The sequence below is a fragment of the Haemaphysalis longicornis genome, unplaced genomic scaffold, assembly GCF_048455015.1.
Source record: "Haemaphysalis longicornis isolate Haplotype H1 unplaced genomic scaffold, Haemaphysalis longicornis Haplotype H1 scaffold_6, whole genome shotgun sequence".
Taxonomy (NCBI): domain Eukaryota; kingdom Metazoa; phylum Arthropoda; class Arachnida; order Ixodida; family Ixodidae; genus Haemaphysalis; species Haemaphysalis longicornis.
The window spans coordinates 202845855-202867212 of record NW_027526407.1 but is presented as its reverse complement, the minus strand read 5'-3'; the positions used below and the strand labels follow the sequence as shown (position 1 = coordinate 202867212).

General features: G+C 46.6%; 1 protein-coding gene across 1 annotated transcript in view; it reads right to left on the bottom strand.

The window, feature by feature from the left end:
• Positions 1 to 16616: 16616 nt before the first annotated feature.
• The window catches only part of LOC144142169 (arylsulfatase I-like), a 52104-nt gene continuing 47362 nt past the window's right edge, over positions 16617 to 21358 (bottom strand). Inside the window, exon 10 of the mRNA XM_077673552.1 lies at positions 16617 to 20721. Coding sequence (XP_077529678.1) covers positions 20578 to 20721 — 144 coding nt within the window. The 3' untranslated portion in view covers positions 16617 to 20577. The remainder of the gene's footprint in view (positions 20722 to 21358) is intronic.

The following is a 21358-nucleotide window of genomic DNA, read 5'->3' as shown; positions in this document are numbered from 1 at the left end:
TTATTTATTTATTTATTTGATGCCTGCTTGCCTTTGCATGGATTACAGAAGGGAGATACATAACACTAAGCATTAAATATGAGACAAAATAACAAACTAATTCTACAAAGCGCGCTGAAAATTGTCAATATAAACAGTTATTCCAATCATACGTGGAAGATAATTACACTGCAGTATTGATGTAAAATAAAATGAATCGCGCAAGGCGTCACCTTTAAAGGAAAGTTAATAATTTGCTTTAAGCTAGCGGTCCCACTTTGCGATATGTAGAATGGCACTTGGACATACTTCTCCCCTTCTACTCGAGTTTTCCAACGATAAATATTACGAAAAAAGTTCAACCTGTGGTTTCGTCTGTGATCTTTGACGTCCTGCCATTTCAGTTTACTTTTACTTTCTCTCATGCTAAGTTGAGCATGCCAATTACCTAATACGAATCGCACTTACATATTCTGTATGTTTTCGAGCGTATTCAACAGCTCTTTGGTGTAGGGATCCACGAAAACACATGCTTAGCCCAAGATAGAGCGCACATGAGTGAAATACGGTTGTTCTTTTCAGTTAGATGGAGGTTCACTGAAATTTCGTCTCAGAAAGCCAAAAACATATGCATCCGTAACTTTTATGGCGTGAACCTGCCTCTTTAACCTCTAACCACTCCCCAAATAAAATCCTAGGTCATTATGTTCCTCGGCCGTTGTCACAGCAGCATAATTTACGGTATACGTATTTAATTGGAATTAAGGTTTTCTTGTAAAGGTGCCGTTAACACACTGTTTAACATCCAAAAACCTTTCTGAATCAGCACACCAGGATGTTGTAAATTCGAATAAAGCGGCAGGTATACGGAATCACGTTCATTCGCTAAAGTCCGGTAAACTACACAGTACTTTTGAACAAAGCTTTCACAGAACGTGCTGTTGGGCAAGTTGGTACATAATTAAATGGAAGGTTTAGCGCAAACAAGACGAGGACGGTGGCAAACGGGACAGCGCCTGTCCCGTTTGCCACCGTCCTCGTCTTGTTTGCGCTAAACCTTCCATTTAAGTTGAACAAAGCTCCCCGCACGGGGCACCTTGAGTATTCATGGTGACGGTGTTGGCGACACCGCGGACCCCGAGCCCCCATACATAAGCTGGATCCAACCGTGGTGATGTGTTTTAAGGTGAAGGGCAGAAACCTCAAACGGTGGCCCTCGGAGCCCAGGTCAAGCTCCGGCGGATGGGCTCCTTGTCTGTCTACCAGGCAGGGAGCTCCGGGACCTCTTTGGCTACCAGGGCAAGGTCAAAGAAGAAAGTACCCCCGTCTCCCTGCTTTTATACATGCCCTATGGTAATTACACCGCCCCCCCCCCCCAAACGTGATTGGTCCCAGAAAAGGGACCGCACCGAAGTATCTTTTCCTTCATTGCAATCTTTGACATCTCCTGAACCTAATCATTACTCTCGATTTCTTGTCATGGAGTCCCTCAATCTAACCCACCCTCTTGCATCTCAGTCAGTCTTTTTGATCGCAAAATATCTTGAAGCCATGATAGGAAAATCATATAAGTGCAAAAAACAAAGGTCTGGTGAACTACTAATCGAGGTAAATGACAAACAGCAGTCCACGAAGCTTCTAGCTCAGACTAGACTGGCTGATCTAGACATCAGGGTCACACCCCATCAGAGCCTCAACAGCTCGCAAGGTGTGATATCCGAGACGGATCTCTTGAACGAAACAGATGCGGATCTCCTTGCCGGCTTGAAGGATCAGGGCGTCACTGTGTGAGACGCATCACTATCCGCAGAGACAACAAGGAGATTCCTACCAAACACATTATCTTGACTTTCGACCGCGCAGTTCTTCCACAACACATAAATGCAGGTTTTATCCGTTGCACCATCCGTCCCTTCTTCCCGAACCCACGGCGCTGTTTTAAGTGCCAGCTGTTCGGGCATGGTACAAACTCTTGCCGTGGCCGAACGACGTGTGCAAAATGCGTGTCGCATGACCATCCGAGCGACAAGTGTCCATCCGACACCCTCTCTTGTGTAAACTGCGAGGGGGGGGGGGGCGCATGCACCCTACTCCCGCAAGTGCGAAAAATTTCAAACTGAAAAAAAGATAATCAACATCAAGGTAAATGAGAACATCACCTTCCCGGAGGCACGAAAGAGGTTTGCCTCTTTCCCCCTGTGGAGGTACGCCGACGCAGCTCGCCGGGGGCGGTGCGGCGTCTGGTTTCCACAGGGACCCACTTCAGCGAGTCTGACCTGGTCCCTCTCCCGCCCCCCCCCCCCGGGGTTGCCTAAGGCAGCCCAACCCGCCACCACGCCACTTGCTGAGGCAGCAGCGGTTGTGGTGCCAACCGCTTCCGTTAGGACCGGTGCCGCTCCCGCCGCTTTTTCCCCGTCCTCTAGTGCGTTGGAGGGTGTCGAGGGGACGGAGCATTGGCTCCAACCGTCACCGCACCGCCCGTGCCACTTCTGGCGTCCCCGACGACCGCGGCGGTGGCGGATCAAACGAAGGGCTCCCGAAGGGGGACCATGTCCGGTGGCCCGGTTCGACGGGCACCCCCAGGACATCTGATGACGATATGGACGTCGCGCCGTTCCTGCCTGCAATGCAGCGCAAGGAGCGGCCTCTGACGGCCAAGCCAGTAGAAATGCCTAAAAAGCCTAATCCAAGAGTAACAGCCGCGAAAGACGACACATGAACACACACGAACACACACACTCCAGTCATTCTTAAATTTAAATAATGGAACAGAAAACATCATCCAATAGAACTGCAGAGGCCTCCTTAAAAATCTTGACGATGTGTATGAAATTCTGCATGCCAGTCAGCCAAGTATCATGTGCCTCCAGGAAACCCACCTCAATTCTAAACAAACAAATTTCTTAAATAGGTACATGGTATTCAGAAAGGACAGGGTTGGCTGCACCCACTCTTCAGGAGGTGTGGCCATTATCGCCTGGAAATCATTAGCATGCCACCCTGTCACTCTGAACACTGTCCTCGAGGCTGTAGCAATTCGAACAATAATATTTAATAGGTTGGTAACGGCATGCTCCCTTTAAGTTCCTCCTGATCATGCACTTCTGAGCTCTGATTTCGAGGCACTGGTTGACCAGCTGCCCGAACCATACATACTAACAGGTGACCTTAATGCGCACAACTCTCATTGGGGCTCCTCCAGAACGGATACCCGATGTCGCCTGATAGAGAAGTTGCTTACATCCTCCGGAGCATGCCTCTTCAACATAAAACAGCCTACATACTATAACTTAGGACACAATACATGCTCGCATCTTGACTTGGCTATTGGTTCCGCAGTTCTCTTTCCATGTCTTGAGTGGGGTGTGGGCACAGACCCATATGGTAGTGACCATTTCCCCACTTCATTAACGTATATAGCTATAGGCCCAAGCAGTCCATCTTCCCAAAAAATGTTTAATGAATCACAAGCAAACTGGAGCCCATTCACACAAACATCTCAACTACACCACACATCCATAAAACACCTACACGTGGAGGAAGCCGCCCAACTCGTCACGGCGCACATTCTCGACGCCGCCGTAAAGTCCATTCCCCAGGCCTCCAGTGGGTCCCGCACCCCAAGGAGGCCCTGGTGGAACAAGGACTGCAAGCGGGCGCGAGAGGCCCAGAACAAGTCGTGGGGTGTCCTTCACCGGTACCCCACGTCAGATAACCTCATTTCTTTTAAACGGGCAAAGGCTTTTGGGAAGCGAGTGCGTCGTGAGGCGGAAAGGGAGAGTTGGCGCACCTTCCTCACTTCCATCAACTGATACACTGATACACACAAAGTCTGGACACGAATACGAAAACTAAAAGGACAACAGACACACAGCCTGCCCCTGGTTAGTACAACAGGGGACACACTGGAAGACCAGGCTACCACACTTGCACAACACATCGAACACGTGTCCAGTTCAGCACACTACACAAACACTTTCATGAAACACAAAACATCTGCGGAGAAGAAGTCACTGCGTGATAGCAACAAGTCGCACACTTCTTACAATTCTCCTTTTTCAATTTATGAGCTGAAGGCTGCTTTGACCACATGTAAACCTTCAGCTCCAGGGGCAGATAAGATTACTTACACAATGATACAATTCTTACACTCAGACACACTTCAAACACTCCTACACCTATACAACAAAATATGGCTTTCGGGGTACATTCCACGCTCTTGGAAGGAGGCCATTGTAGTGGCTTTCCTAAAGGAAGGGAAGGACCCTTCTTCTCCCGCCAGTTTTCGTCCCATTGCCCTGACAAGCTGCCTGTGTAAGCTCTTTGAGAAGATTATAAACAGGAGACTCGTGTACTTCTTAGAGTACAACGGTCTTCTCGAGAGCTGCCAGGCAGGCTTCAGGGCGGGGCGAACTACTAACGATCAACTCGTTGCGTTAGAGTCATATATTAAAGATGCTTTCCTCCACAAGCAGTACTTTATAACAGTATTCTTTGATCTTGAAAAGGCGTACGACATTGCTTGGTGGTACGGCATCCTCAGCGATTTGAAGTCGTTTGGCATGTCGGGTAACATGTGGAAAACGCTTGCCAGTTACGTGTCTGAAAGAACGTTTCGCGTGCGAGTCGGAGCTGCACTTTCTAGGGTTCATGTTCAGGAAAACGGCGTGCCGCAAGGTGGAGTTTTATGTTGCACTTTGTTTATTGTGAAAATGAATTCTCTTCGGAAGGCATTGCCACCGTCGATTTTATGTTCAATTTATGTAGACGACGTACAATTATCTTTTAAGTCTTGTAACTTGTCTGTTTGCGAGCGGCAAGTCCAGCTTGGTGTGAACAAGCTTGCCGGCTGGGAAGATAGCAACGGTTTTGAATTTAATCCAGGGAAGTGCACTTGTGTTTTGTTTTCCAAGAGCCGTGGCATTCGGCCGGATCCAGACATTCAACTCCACGGTGTCTCTATTCCTGTAAAAAAGGAACACAAGTTCTTAGGTACTATCTTCGACGAAACACTGACAATCATCCGACACATAAAACAACTAAAACATAAATGCCTAAAAACAATGAATATCCTGAAGGTTCTGTCGCACATCTCTTTTGGTGCTGACAAACAACTTCTCTTACGTGTTTTTACCGGCTTGATAGGTTCACGATTGGACTATGGTAGCGTTGTTTATGGGTCAGCAAGTAAAACATCACTCAAAATGCTGGACCCAGTGCTCCATCTCGAGCTCCGCCTGGCGTGTGGCGCCTTTCGCACTAGCCCGGTCGGAAGCCTCTATGTGGAGTGCAACAATTGGAACCTACAACGTCAGCGAGCCTACATAGATCTCCTTTATGCTTTTAAAATTTCATCCATGCCTCACCATCCTTTTAAATCAGTTTTTCATGATACGTCCATGACTGAACTCCTTCTAAATCGACCATCGTTCTCTGCGCCCTTACCTTACAGAGTTAGAGAGGAAGCGTCAGAGCTTGCTGTCTCCTTTTTAGATACTATCCAAACCTCTCGAACAGATTTTATAGCACCATGGCATCTCCGCCCTGTATCATGCGACACATCTTTCGGGCAGGTAGATAAAAACCGAGCTCCCTCATGTGCAATTCCGCAGCACTTCTTGTATATGCAGCAGAAGTACCAATCTTCTGAATTTTATACGGACGCCTCTAAAACTTCCACCTCGGTGTCCTGCGGGGTACATGTGCCTGGCCTTAGTGGCACGAGAACTCTTACCGTAATACAAGTATCTCTACGGCAGAGGCTTATGATGTACATCTGGTTGTTAATCATATCCTTCAGAGCCACATCCCACAATCCATTATATGCACAGATTCTCTCAGTGTTGTGCGGGCGTTGTCGTCAACAAAGTCTTCAAAAAATCACGTTATAAATTTAACAGTCAAGGGTATTATGTCTGTGTCTGTACGCAAGTTTGAACTGGTTCTTTACTGGGTCCCTGGCCACTGTGGTATAGCCGGGAACGAAGCAGCGGACCGAATGGTTGCTGCTGCTACACTCTTGAATACAGTAGACATAACCACATTACCCAACACCGACGTGAAACCACACATCAGACAACAAGTTCGCAAAACACGGCAGACACACTGGAGCGAACAAAAAGACAAGTTACACGTAATAAAACCTCACTTGGGACCATACACCACCGACACGCGCAATAGATATTCTGAAGTCGCCTTGGCCAGGTTACGGATAGGGCACACACACGCAACGCACTCGCACCTTCTCACTGAATCTCCAAGACCTCTGTGCAGCAGGTGCGGGGAGGCCCTATCCCTAGTGCACATACTAATCACATGCAAGGCACTTCACACAACACGACACAAACACTTCAGAGAACTCTACAGACAACATATCCCCCTACATCCATCGCTATTTCTAGGTGACGATGCCATCGTTTCCGTGAAACGTGTATTTGAGTATTTGTCACACATTAAGTTTTTAAACCTAATTTCTTATCACGCATAATCAAATCTGCCCCTATACACCAGCCATCACCATTATCTCTAACTGATTTTACTATGTTCGGTTGACACGTTTTTTTGTGGCAAACACTTCACTTCATCAAATAACCTTTTCTCTGGCGCTCGTTGCCCTTAGTCGGCCTTGCGCCATAAAAACCCAACCATCATCATTATCATCATCATCTTGAACAAAGCTATAGTGCCAATAGTAATAACAATGCAAAAACCGATTCATTCAGTTCATAGGATGAAATGTACTACGTAGAACGTGATATGGAACACCATCATTTGCTTTTTTGCAGTTCAAGAATATACAGTCAACCACTTTAAGCTTATCTATTGCAAGAGCCAAATCGTGCGTGAACTCAACAATCTGCGTTCAGCAAGAAAATCCTGACAAAATCCGTGTTTGCTAGGATGCTGGCGATTATGTTATCCAAATGAGTCATATCCCAGGAACTAAATTAACAGCTAGGCTTCGTCAGTGACAAGGCTCTGTTGTTATCGCAAATTTAAAATAATTTTTTTTCTAAATAGGCAGTCGTGAAATCCCATGAAGTAACATAGTGCAGGGCATGAAGTTGATCTTACCAATGCACGAGCGAGTCTCTTCTACGTTTATCACCAACAACATAGTGCAACATTGCTTGTCGCAGTTTAATTGTGAGCAGAATAACTTGAGTTTTCGCTCGCACTTGCCTTTCTTTGGTGGGGAGTCCTTGACATGGTGGCGGTTTAGCTCCTGCGTAGTGGCCGCTTGCTCGACGCCCTTGAAGGCCAGTTATTTTGGTGAACCATCTCCATCTCGGATCGGACATCTCTGCCGCGTCGATGTCTCCAATGCTCTCCATTTCTTGAGGGGGCGAATAGCCTCGAGCTGATGCGTCGAAGAAGCCGGCGGCAGAGGCGTGGTAGCGGCGGTGACTGGCGAGGCTTAGCTCCCCCGTCGGTGTGGCACAGTCTTCTTTTGGCAATTATTGACATTTCGATGGCCTAAAAGGTTCCCTGCTAATGTCCAGTGAGTCCTTGCACCTTGCCCGTTCACCGAGAACACTGATTACTGTTTGACAAACGATGTTGGTTCATTTAAAACGTAGAAACACGGAGCGGATGAAAAACGCGGCCCCGTCATTCGGCTCCCTAACAGCTTTTTCTCCCCCCAGGAAAAAACCGGTCGGTCTCCTTCCAAAGACGTCTGTGCATGAATTCTCGGCGCCTGCAGGCGCGTCCCGTTTTCGGCTGTATGCCGTTTGCCGAAAAAATGACGTATAACCAGATAACTAACGTAAGCCGGTCTCCTCTTGAACACCGATTGCCAAATATTCTGTGGCCATTCGCTCGCCGTAATTCGGCCGAGGACAGCTAACCGAAAGAAAAACGTATATTCTGGGGCCGTACGTCAGCCGGTATCCTTCATAACACTGGTAGCCCGAAGAAAACGAATATTGTAACACCGGACGCGCGGTTCACCATTGAAACATCGAATGCACGGCAGCCGCGCTCCGGCTGGTCTCCTTTCGAACACCAACTGCCGCAAGAATACGCATATTCTATGGCCGGTCGCTTGCCGTGCTTCGGCCGATTACCGCTTCCCGAAGAAAAAACGGATGCCCTAAGGACGTACTTCGGCCGTTCTCTTTCTCAACATTGGCAGCCGTAAGAGAACTGAATATCTGCAGCCGGTTAGCTGCCGTTGTGCGTCCGGACACGGGCGGACGGAAAAATACCGAAGCGCTGGTTGCCGAATGTTGGCCGTTCAACGCATGATCAGTGGCTGCCAGAACCTGGATGCTAGCCGGACATGCCAGAAAGCGGCCATAGACGGGCCGGTCTTGGGGCACACTTTCTGTGCCATTTGGGGATGCAGCGATTGCCCGTCTCGTTGCTTCCAAGCCATACATACCGCCTCCGAAACCCAAGAAAGTTTATTTCTTTGATAGTGGAAATTACTCCCGTATTTCTGAAGCGCTTGAGTCAGGCTTCGATATTTTCCCAGAACAAAGGAGCACCGTATCTGTGTCTGAGTTATGGCTGCGGTTTAAAGAGCAACTTTAAAGCTCATTGACTTGCATATCCCCTCTAAACTTCTCCCTGCGAAACACCGAAAAAATAAACCTTGGTTTGGTAAACCCATAAAGGTTCTGCTTAATAAGAGGAATCGTATATTCAAACGGTATAGAAAAAATCCCGATCCACTGCTATTTTCTAAGCTTCGACAGCTTGGTTCCGAAATCAAGTTCAAAATCACCGAAGGAAAAAAGCGGTATTTTGACTCTCTTCATTCTGAATTAAAGAAAATCCAAAGGAACTCTGGAAATTGGTGAAATCTAACAGCAAAGCCGATGTTGGTATCCCTCCGTTAATCCACAGTAATGCAGCAGTTACTAATGATAGAGATAAATCAAGCTGTTTTAATGATTATTTTGTCTCAGTGTATTCCACGCTAGTACCTCAACATCTCCCAGTCTTCTTGAGCAACGCACTTGATGATATGCCGTATATTGCTATTCACTACTCTGGAATAGTCAACCTTCTCCAAAAATTAAAACCACACTCGGCACCAGGTCCAGATAGGATACCCAATCTTGTTTTGAAATCCTGCGCACATGTCATCTCAAAGTATTTAGATGTACTGTATCACAAATCTCTTGAAACCTCAGAATTACCTGAAGACTGGAAGATGGGCGACATTGTTCCGTTTCATAAAAGTGGGCCCCGTGACAGTGTCATGAACTATAGACCCATATCTTTAACATCTGTGTGCTGCAAAACCCTGGAGCACATAATTTACACTAACATCTTTACCCACCTTCAAAACAAGTTTCTTTGTTTCTTACCAACACGGGTTTAGAGGTGGTCATTCATGCGTAACTCAGTTAGTGGAATTTACCCATGTCATATTTACATCATTTCATAAAGGTTTACGAAACGACTGCATAATATTAGATTTCCAAAAAGCGTTTGACAAAATGTCCCATGTTATCTTACTTCATAAGATTTCACTTCTTGGTTTACCAGATAACATCCTTTTTTGGCTCAAAAACTATTTGACAGGTCATTTACAAGGAGTGGTAATTAATGGCGCAGAATCTGAATATGCATGCGTATCTTCTGGCGTTCCGCAGGGTTCCGTCTTAGGTCCTCTTTTATTTCTTATATACATAAATGACATTGGCACAGGAATCACTTCGAAAATCCGGCTGTACGCAGACGATTGCGTCCTTTACAGAGAAATTAATAACGACTCTGACCGAGTGGCATTACAGACAGACCTAAAAAAACATTTTTTCATGGTGTGACAGGTGGGTGGCTTATGTCCCTGAACATCTCAAAATGCAAGCATATTTGCTTCATGCGCAAGCGTCAACCAATCGGTACACAGTACTGCTTGAACGGCTCCCCCTTATCAGAAACAAGCGAAGCAAAATACCTAGGTGTCACATTTCCCGCCGATCTGACATGGAATCGTCACGTTTAAAGCATCACTTTAAAAGCAGGACGAGTACTAAATTTCATTGAACGGAACATTAAGCACGCGCCAATAGATGTCAAGAGAACACTTTACCTAAGCAACGTTCGCCCGATTCTGGAATACGCGTCCGTTGTGTGGGACCCACACACACAAATTCTTGTCAATAGCTTCGAAGCGATACAGAAACGTGCAGCCAGATACATAACCGGCATTTACTCATTCCCCAGCAGTGTCACAGAAATAAAACGGCCCATATGTTTGGAAGATCTTTCACTGCGCCGTGTTGTTTCCCGCCTCTCTTTCCTTCGAGATGCCGTCTTCAATCGCACACCACTAGACAAAGAGACTTATCTACAATCACCAACATACATATCCGGGCGCCGTGACCACTTACTTAAGATAAAAGAAATGTGCGCGCGCACAACCACATACCAAAACTTCTTTTTTTCCCGTACAATACGAGAATGGAACCTGCTGCCTCCTGAACTAATCGAAGTTGCTTCTGATGTGACGTTCCCCACTGTCCTTCAAGAATATATTTATAGATAAAAATGTTCTCGCCATTTGAAACTTTCTTTGATATTTATGCTTTGCAATGTTAGCCAGCGTGTTTTGTAAATGAATGTATCTTGTTACCTGGCCGATACTTGTTTTTAGGGCTGTCTCTTGTGCTCCCTCAGAATGTACCACATGTGTGATTAGCATTGTACTCACGGTCTGCAGTGTGTGGCTTACTAACGCAAACCTTGTATGTTTTCTTACAATTGTTTCTTTTCAACCTTCCAAAGAGTGTGCAATGTTGTATTTTATATCGATTTTTTGTCCATCTACTATAATGCCCAACTGGCGACGTAGGTACGCAAATAAATAAATAAATAAATTGCGACAGTTGCGGCAACAGTCGGAACTCTGCTTTACACAAACAGTAAGATGCTTACGAGGGACACAGGCAGTGCTAAGAGGGACACAGGCAGTGCTATGTTTATCTGCAAGAACAAACCTTGGATCCGTCAGAGGGTCATTCAGCTAATGGCCTGGGAAATATGCTCCATCGCAAATTATGGCAAACGTGTTTTGTTTCGTGCGCTGTGTGAACTGCGTCCAGCTTTGCAGGTGATCCTTCTTCACAGAGTAGAAAAGCACTAACGTTTTTTACTATTTTTTATCTATTGACGTGTAGATGTGTCAACAACGCGACAGCGACAACGGCTTAAATACTTTTCGTCGCGTCGTGTCAGTGGGTTGAAAAGAATGGGTGCTTGCTTGGCGTTTTGCATTGTCAGGGGTGAACCTTGCGTCCCCATGAGGCGAAGAATGCAGATCTGAGAGGAGCGGATGGCTGCAAAATTTCTCAGCAAACCCGTTTACAATGGCATGTCTTCTATAAGCTGTGCAAGAAGTCAAAATCGCCAGCACACCTGGTCCGCACGGGATCACATACCGTGCTATTCGCAACTTGCACAAACCTCCCAAGGACCGACTCTTCGACTGGATTTAAGGGAAAGCTTCTGGAAAGCTTCTGTGTCACCAAATCAGTGAAACGTATCGTGTGCGGTTCGAAACATGGCAAGCCATTCACGCAAATAGGCAAAGTTTGATCTGTCTCTTATGTCTAATGCTAAGAATCACAAAACAGAAGGATTCTCGCTTTATAATGTGGCATTTAGAAAAAACGGGCACACTCCACGCATTGAAAATGGGGTTACGAAGAACGCTTCGTACTCTAGACAGCCTAAAATCACTGTCTGAAGACGTTATCACTAAGGCCTTAAAGTGCCTTATTCAAGGAGCAGGGAATCGCTTACCGGACGGCGAGCCACCCGCCGTTTCCAAGATCTACGAGATCCGCACAGCCGTGAACCAGAGCATGGCCCATACAGTCCAAAAAATAAACTGCATGAGAGTGCCCGAAAGGGCTGTCCTATCACCAAACTTATTAAATATTGTCAAGGCTGACCTACTCTCACGCATGGCCTAAGTTGAAAGCTTCCGTTGCTAGAACTACGAGGATGCTATTCCGATCTGAACGGATGGTGGTTTAATCGGCAAACAAAAACAAACAATGCAGCAGGACCTAAACACAGTATTTTCTTTGCTCTCCGTTGTTAGGTTTGCTCGGTCATGACAGAAGATTGTGCCACCAGTTCTAACGAAGAAAAGGTTACGACGCAAGCAAAGCAGAGAAAAAAACCAATTTAAGCAGACCATAAACTAAGCAATGGTACAAGAGACCTAGTGGTGGCATTCTCGTTCTGGGCATACATAGGGTTGGCAGTGCCACCTTGTGGCCAAAGATATTGACCGCTCTATTGCAAAGCACCCATTCACTGATCTACCGGGTTGCGCTAAAAATGTAGGGTGCCCATATACGCGTTCTTCGCATCTTAATAAATGAATTACGTATTCAAAAGCGACGGACGGGTATAACTTGAACAAAGTAAAAACCAACCCTAATGGTAGTGTGCAGAATACCTTATCCGCGTAGCCTATCGCCTTGTGTTTGTTTTTCTTTTTTGTGATGATTTACAAAGCCTACCTTCACGCAATTATACCACCGAAGGCAAACGAAAAAGCGTCAAAGTCTTAAAATTGCTATGGTTCCAGAGCACACAAACTGGGAGAACCGTTATTAGGCAACTTAGCGGTTCGGCACAACAGCTCCACTTTGCAGACGTTCTTAACCATGATAACACGTACACATTGTTTACCACCGGAATACGACCAGAACCAGAAGCACAGCTCATCCAACAAAAAAGCCAACGAGCACCAACCTGCGTTTCGTGTTTTTTTTACCTAAAAATTTTTAGCGTACCGCGGATAGTGTGCACAGACCTGGCCCTTCAGAAAAATCAGGATTGTGTTATTTGGTATTTCAAAAAGGCCAAAACAAACGGAATCAGGAAAGTCCGGGTAATGAATCCGAGAACCAAAGGCAAACTGAGGGAAACACTAAAAGCGACGAGAGAAGCCTACTGAATAGCCGCGAGAAAACCCATTGAGGCGCCAACAACTTTATGCTATATCCCAGCTGCAAGAAAATCGTAAGAGAATGTGACAAGTAGTAAACACGTAGCGTGAACATTTCAAGATTTTTTACACCACAAGAGGTCTCGACAGCACGGACAAACAAATGCTACACAATGGGTTTGCGGCCGTAAAAAGATCCTTGGTAACGAGGAGGCACACAAGACAACCCGAGCGATTCTTTCGAAACCAGATAATTGCCTAAAGTCGCCAAAGCTACGGATCACCGTCTTCACTGCTGTCGGCACCTCCAGCTTTGGCGCCTGTCGCCTGTTCCTGATCCTGAAGTAGAACGAAACGAACTCGACTGCGAATACGAGGGTGCGTTTTACAAAGTACATGCCGACTGACATGCAGAATTTGTTCTTCGAGTACGCGAAGAAAATGAACCGATTCGATCGGCTTATAGTGCATGAGTGTGGGTATTTTGGTTAGCCACAGTAACAGAATGCCCCAAAAGGTGTCGCAGCCGCACTTAGAGCCCGGGAAAATTGGATTTCATTAATGAAACATTCACGTTGCTGAACACGCAGGACCCAGACAGGAGAGAAACAGCGTGAGAAGCGGGAGTGGTCGGCAGGAGAGATAGGCAAAGCACTTACAAGGCCAAGCGGCGGAAGAATATTGTCTTTCCACGATATTGGCAACCATGGAAAAAGATGGACAACCAATTTTTGCGGATGCTTCTGTGCATCACTTTTTGTTAAATAGAAGAACTTTCGGGCAGTTTGAATGGAATCAAATTTTTCAAAGACATAAAGAACTAGTCTCGAAACGAATCCATTGTCGGAATTAGAAAATTGCATTGATGTAAAAGCATTCCTTTCGATTCATACAGTAAGATAAGTCTGCCGGTTGCAAAATTGGACTAAATAACTTCTGGTCCCTGCTTCTTTTAAGACGTTCAGCTTTCTTGTCTTTGAGGAGAGTGAGAAACGAACTGAAACACTAAATTTCTCTCCTAGTCAATTGCCTGCATGACCAAATTTTTTATATGCCAAGCATCTTGTGGTCGAGGCTATGAACCTCCCTCCGCGGCACAGCCCCCACACCCCCACTGCGCATGCCTGGCCAGGCACCGCTGATGATGATTGTGGCAGGATTCCTCTAGGAATTGGCCACCAAAAATCCATCATGAGATAGCTGCGCGATCAACCACCGTCGTCATCTGCCCGTAGGGGAACCCTGAGTACCACACACCCATTGCGCATCCCTTGCCAGGCCCCGCTGATGATGATTGTGGCAGGATGCCCCTAGGGACTGGCCAACAAAAGAATCCATCACGACAGACAGACTAGACAGGCAGACAGACAGACAAACAGACAGACAGAAAAAGAACTTTATTGAGGTCCAGAAAATCAGTGGCGGTCTTAGTGACTGTGTCCTACGGACGCGGGCCGCACTTGCGCAGGGGGCGTAAGTCCTTGTTCCTCCGCTCTCTCACAAGCAATCTGGACAGCCCTGAGTTGAGTCACGTACTGTTCAGTTTTTAGGGCTTCTTCCCACTCTTCTTTTGTTATAAAGTCACCGCGCGGTAACGCAGGACATTGCCAGAGCAGGTGTTTTAATTAGCATCTGGTGCTACTACATTTTGTGCAGTGCGGTTGGATGTCGTGTACAAAGTAGCTAAATACGCTTCTCAAGAGGAATGTACCCGTTTGCTGCATTCTAAAGGCAGTGGATTGTGATCGCTGAAACTTTGTGTGCGGAGATGGGTATTTCTTTCTCTCTAGCTTGTAGTCTGCCGCGATCTCATTGAAAGTTTGTAGCAGATCTCTATACTCTTCCCAGTCGCTGGTGGTCCAGCATCCTACGCTGCGGCGGCGGACGATTTCACGCGCGCAGTCGTGGGCCATCTCGTTGGCGTTGTGGATGTTCTCGTGTATTTCGTGTCCCATGTGGACAGGGAACCACGTAATGTAGTGATAGTCATCCTCGCTTCTGCTGTTAATGATTAGCGCTGCTTCCTTGGCTGTCGTTCGTTTGAGTAACGCACGGACTGCTTCCCTTCAGTTCAAATAGTAGTTCGGTTCCGAAAGGTCGGCCATAGCCAGGGCAATCACAACTTGCTCTGCGACAGCGGGTTTGTGGGTAACTACGGATGTTGCGTTCCGTAGTTCGCCAGCAGGGCAGTCACGTCCGCCATGTATTTGTTGGAGCGGCCGTATCGTGCTGCTACCACGAACTTCGATGTTCGCCGCCCTTGTTGTGCAATTTTGAGTTGCGCCTTGCCCTGGCCGCCTTCCTGTTTTCGTTGAATTGCGGATGTATGTTGCGAGGGATGGGCCTGGTTTCGAAGGTCTCCCTCATTTTCCCGTCGTGTGTTACTTCGTATGCTTCGCAATCTTCGGGGAAGTTCCCGTAGGGTTCCCGTAGGGGAACCCTGAGTAGTATGCGAGGCATTCATCCTTTCCACTCCGGCATTCCTCCTTTTCCTCTCCGAATCTCCTCTCCTCACCGGGATTGCGCAACGAATGTCAACACCTGTGGTAGCTACTCCATACCCCGCTGTGGGCGCCATTGTAGCTCCGCGGAATGAATGACTCATTCCGGTCCCCTCATTCTCCTTATGGGCAACAGCGCGAAAAAAGACGTGGACGAAAGAAACGGACAGGACTAGCGCTGCGCATGAGACAGCGCTGCCAAATACATGAGACGGCGCTCGTCCTGTTCGTTTCTTTCGTCCACGTCTTTTTTCGCACTGTTGCCCAGAATGACGCCATACCAACTTTCCCAGCTCACTCTTCTGTTACCCTCATTATCCTCCCGCAACACCGTGACGAGTCAGCGTCAACGCCAGTGTCAGCGCCGCGGATGGCGCCACGGAGAAGAGGGCTCGAACCGATGTCACGAAATGGCAGCGGCGACAGGCCGATCCAAAACTTCGGGCTCGCGAAGCCGAAAGAAAACGTCAACGCCACCTAGAAGCTGCTACTGATGCAACGAGGGCTCGCGCAGCTGCACTAAAGGGAACATGACTCGACCCCATGGCTGCTTCGCGTACTACTCAGGTTTCCCCTACGGGAAGATAGTGAATTTTTTTCAATTGGGTCTCTTCGACATTGCTTTTTTATGCTTTAAAACAGGTGCAGCCAGTTTCAAACAAGCATCAGCGGAAAACAAACGGTTCAAAAAATCATACATCGAATGTTGAGAATCATACCATGAACCCGCGGGTATTATTTAAAAGAAAAACAACCAGAGCGGGAGAAGATAGAGCCACTACCAAACTTGAATTCAGGAAAGACTGTAACAAAGGCTGGCGCATTGTAATTTCATGCGGATGCAAGTTTTTAGGATATTTAAAATATTATATGAACAGAATGTTGTCTCTACGAAGCTCGGAGTGAAAGAGAAAATGTAAGCTTAAAATTCCCAGCGCACGTAACTGTACTTGCATCATATGAAGACGAAAACATCTCCATACACGTCAAGGACTCCTCAGTGCTACATCGCGTTTATGTATCTTTCTTGGCTTCGTTTGTTTCTTTTTCAGTGGGAATTAATACGGCGTGATACTAGGAAAATTCGCGCTGCTGCTTCACCAAATTTAGGGTCTCCGCGGTAAGTTGCGCCAAGTCTGCTAGGAAGTCGTCACGTTCACGTGTCAGACAATATAATGTCAGCGTTGCACACACTACAACAAATCTACTTCCGCCGCACGTAACGTGCTGATATTTATTTCGAGGTACTGTTGGCCGATTGGGCCTTTACAGGGGCAGGGTAGAAATCTGACAGAACAACTGTCATATCAAGGATACAAATAAATGTATAGCCGATATAAAAAAAGAATACATCTCTACATTAAATTCTACTTCTTCCATGCTCTTTCACATACATCACAAAATACACTTCACAATACTACATCCTACAACGTACATGAGACAAGTACATGAGAGAATATTGCACCGCGGTGAAGCACTGGGTAGACACAGCATTTGTTTGTGTGTGATCTCCAATGTTCTTTTTTTTTTCACTCTTTACAGCGCCGGATATTTTTGCACAGGTCAACAACAAGGCTACTATTAACAAAAAAGCTCTTTAGGGGCTCATAATATCAGGTGATGAGGACAGTCACGCGAGGTGAAGGTACCCCGCTGGGCTGAAAGATTGTGCCACCGCCTCGACAGTCGCTCATGCGTGATCTCGGCACGCGGCGAAGTTCAACCGCCCTATATATGCACCAACGAACTACCAGATATCCGCCTTAGCTTCGAGTCTGTACTTACCACGGCGAGTAGTGTTGTCAGTGACGGCTGCCCCTGCGGGACGTGGCTGCGGGTGCACCCAACTTAGGTAAGCTGCTTTAGCAGATTTTACAGTCGTGGAGCTGGCTTTATTTTCAATAATATGGAACATTTTGCTTCTTGTGATTTTACTTGGGTGCAGTCGGTTGACCGTCAGCTCTACGGTGTCAGTTCGGCTGTTTGAGCGTCTCGTGACACGGTCTTTCGAGAAAGCTTCACAGCATATTTCACGTCGTTTGACTTCGGCGCCATTACGGCATATAGACAAACTTACGTCCCCCATTTGAGGAAAGTCGACACTTGAAATGTTAAAGCAAATGGTGTTACCTTTCGCCTCTATGAAGCTGTATATTATTTTCATTGTAGCCACTTGGTCGGAGATGTCGTGAGACAAGTTTGATTTACACCGTGGGTTCTAATGATCTCATTCTTTTTGCTCAGCGAGATGTGATGCATATGCCCCAATCATCTTTAGTTATCTGCGAATCACCCTGATCAATAACATCGTGCGAACTTACACTCTTGGTTCTAATGATCTCATTCTTTTTGCTCAGCGAGATGTGATGCATATGCCACAATCCTCTTTAGTTATCTGCGAATCACCCTGAACAATAACATCGTGCGAACTTACACTCTTGGTTCTAATGATCTCATTCTTTTTGCTCAGCGAGATGTGATGCATATGCCACAATCATCTTTAGTTATCTGCGAATCACCCTGATCAATAACATCGTTGCGAAATATCCTGCGGCCACGTTCTACTGAAGCGGACGTTGTGTGGCCCGTCACATCCTCCATGGCTGTTCATGTAACCATGCTGAATTCCATCCTTTGAGGTGAGCACGGTGTTCATACGAAAGCTTTATGACGCATAGGATGTGGCCGCGCGTGCTCTTGCGCCTCCCGTTGGATATACTGCGGTGACTGCTCTTGATTGCTCAGAGCACGCCACACGGTGTTATTCCTAACCATTTTCTTGCAGCTTTATTGATCGATCGCAGATCAATATAAGCCCGTTGGATTGACCGAGCTCCCGAAATTGGGCTCTCACGTCATCTTCTTCCCTGACGACGGATAACCAAGATAATGAGTCGTCAAAAAAGAATCACTAGGAGACCACCTGAGGTAGATTTTACGGAAGCGGTGATGTTAAGAGAGTAGCTTGAAAGTCTAGGGAGTGCCATCCTGGATACCAAGCTCTTGGACAAAGCTTGAGAAAGGCTAATTATGATTCGATTCTCTGTAAAAATGAGGGCAAAGTCGCTAGCTACATTTTTGGCAGCCCGTGTTGACAACGTCTTCAGTGAGACCCCAATGACGAGGGCAATATTTGTGGGGGCTGTAGCTACTGGATGTTAAAACTGGGAAGTTACAAACGTCCGTATAGGAGTCGTTTCTGCGGTTTCTGTGTACGTTCTCGTGGGTCTAGCTTCGCGTTTGTCGGCGGCGAAGACGAAGGCGAAGGAAAACGATTTGTGTTCTGGCACGTAACTTCCGCAATTGGTAAATGAGGGAGGGGCTGACGTGTATTAGGTTCCTGACATACAACATGGCAACTTTTCAGCAAGGTTAGGTCATCAATTGTTAAATAGGATGCTTTGTCAGAGAAATTCGGTAAAATATTGCCAAAAAACAAGCAAGATAATCACATATTTCAGAGCAACACTTGTAAAGTATGTAAATATTTTATGAGTGGAAGTTGGAAATCGATTGTCATTGCTAAACTGCATAAGAAAAGTACTCCAAAATATTAAGTCGGTAGGTACAAGTTCCTAGCATCAATTCTCCCCGAAAATGCAAATCTCTATCTCAATGAGTCTAGGTAATAGAAAAAGTTATTCAAACAGAGAATTCGAGATCCACCGTTTCAGTGGTTTTTTGGAACAAAATCCCCTGATACGTTTCTATGTGCGTAACATTTCCCAGGAAAAGCAGATTGTATGAGTAAATGCGACTAAAATATATTGAGGGGCAGATAAAAACACGTTAAATCACAAGAACTTATATACGGCCCAGTTGATACTGCTTAGTGCTGATACTGCTGCTTGATACTGCTTGATACTGCAGTGGATACTGCATAGTGTTCAACCTTGACGCCAGATTTTCGACATTCGTAAGTCTTCCCAATATTTGGCAATACTGTCCCAATACTTCTAAGGAGAATGATTTAAAATAATAAAAAAAATTGTTTCCTAAATTACGCTTCCTGAGAAAGTGATAGAAAAAAAATTCACCATCTTCCCGTTGGGGAACCCTGACTAGTATGCGAAGCAGCCATGGGATCGACTCAACCTCCCAATATTCAGCGGCGCGAACCCTCGATGCATCAGTAGCAGCTTCTTGGCGGCGTTGACGTGTCTCTTCGGCTTCGCGAGCCCGAGGTTCAGGGTCGCCCTTTCGACTCTGCCATTTCGTGACAGTGGCTCGAGCCCTCTTCTCCGCGGCGCTGTCATCGGCGCTGACACTCGTTGACTCAACGGGCATTGCGGGATGAGCATAAGGGGAGCAGACTGAGTCATTCATACCGCGAAACTACAGTGGCGCCCCCAGCGGAGTATGCAGCGGCTACCGCAGGTGTTGCCATTTGTTGCGCTATCCCGGAGAGGAGAGGAGCTTCGGAAAGGAGAGGAGGAATGCTGGAGAGGCGAGGAGCGTTGAACAAATAGGGAGGAATGCGTCGCATATGACTAAGGGTTCCCTTACGGGAAGATGACGACGGTGGTTGAAAGCGAAGCTATCTCGTGATGGATTCGTTGGTTGGCAAATTCCTAGGGGCATCCTGCCGTCGTCATCATCATCAGGTACAACTACTCCGGGTTCCCCTACGAGAAGATTACCACGGTGGTTGAACGCGAAGCTCTCTCGTGATGGATTCTTTAGTTGGCAAACCCCTAGGGGCAACCTGCCACAATCATCATCTCCGTTTTCTGGCCAGGCATGCCCAGTGGGGTGGGGTACTCAGGGTTCCCCTGCGGGAAGATGGCGACGGTGGCTGAACGCGGAGCTATCTCGTGAGGGATTTTTTGGTCAGCCAATCCTTAGGGACATCCTGCAACAATCATCATCAGCGTTGCGTGGCCAGGAATGCGCAGTGGGAGTGTGGAAGCCGCAAAGCAGAGGGAGGGACATAACCCCGACCATAATATGCTCCGCATCTAAAAATACTCTACGTATTCAGGACGTGCTCCCGAAATTTCACAAATCTAAGTCCCAGAGCGTGGCTACGCGAGAAAGAATTTGTTGTTCATTTATTCCGGCTGTGTGCACACTCTGGGCGCTGCTGAAATTTTGCAGTATTGTTGGTTTCAAACATCAGAAGTCATTATCACATATTGTTGTAGTAGATGTATTGCTGCCAGGTTGAGTTGGCAATCAAACCGACGCAGTATGAGGAATCCACGGAGCCCACACACCGTTGTGGTTTTCCGGGAAAGACTTTGGGTCGATTGGTCTGTTAACCATTGGGAGGACGGTCGCGCTGTATGAAGTGAGCTTGGCCAATAGTAGATAAAGAACCTGGAAGAAAGAACAAGAGAGTACCAAATGATGAATAGGCTTTTTTACAATGAGGGAGTCAGATCTGTGAGTGGGAGCAAGGCAAAAAAAGAGGACACTACTAAATTTGAATTTGGGATCATAGGTGTATTACGGGCGCATTAAGAAGTGTTTTGGTGGAAACGCACCATTCGGTGCCAGGCTGCTTGATAGAGGCCACTTTCCGGTTTGCATTTGCTACGGCTAAATTAGGTATTGCTTGCTTCGGCAAAGCTTTTTGTGCGTGTGCATTAGGAGGGAAGAGGGATATATAAAATAGAAAAACACCGCTCTCTGATATGCGCACATAGAGCTGCTCTGGAGCCTCGAGTACCCAGTCGTCTCCCGGGGCACCAGCACCGAAGGTTTATCAACAGAAGTTTCGACACTCTGAGCAGACAGCAGTACTAATAACATTAAAACTTTATTGTCCCTACAATGGGAGGTGATTATTAGAAAAAAAAAACATTAGGCGGCAATCTTTTAGGGTGGAGATATAAATGCATCTTAATGCCATTTTTATTACACTGCCCTAGTATTTCGTGTAGGTTCAACTTCTAGGAATCAGAAAAGCGCGAAACAAGGCTGTGACTGTGCAACGGGGGAATAGGATGCTGCA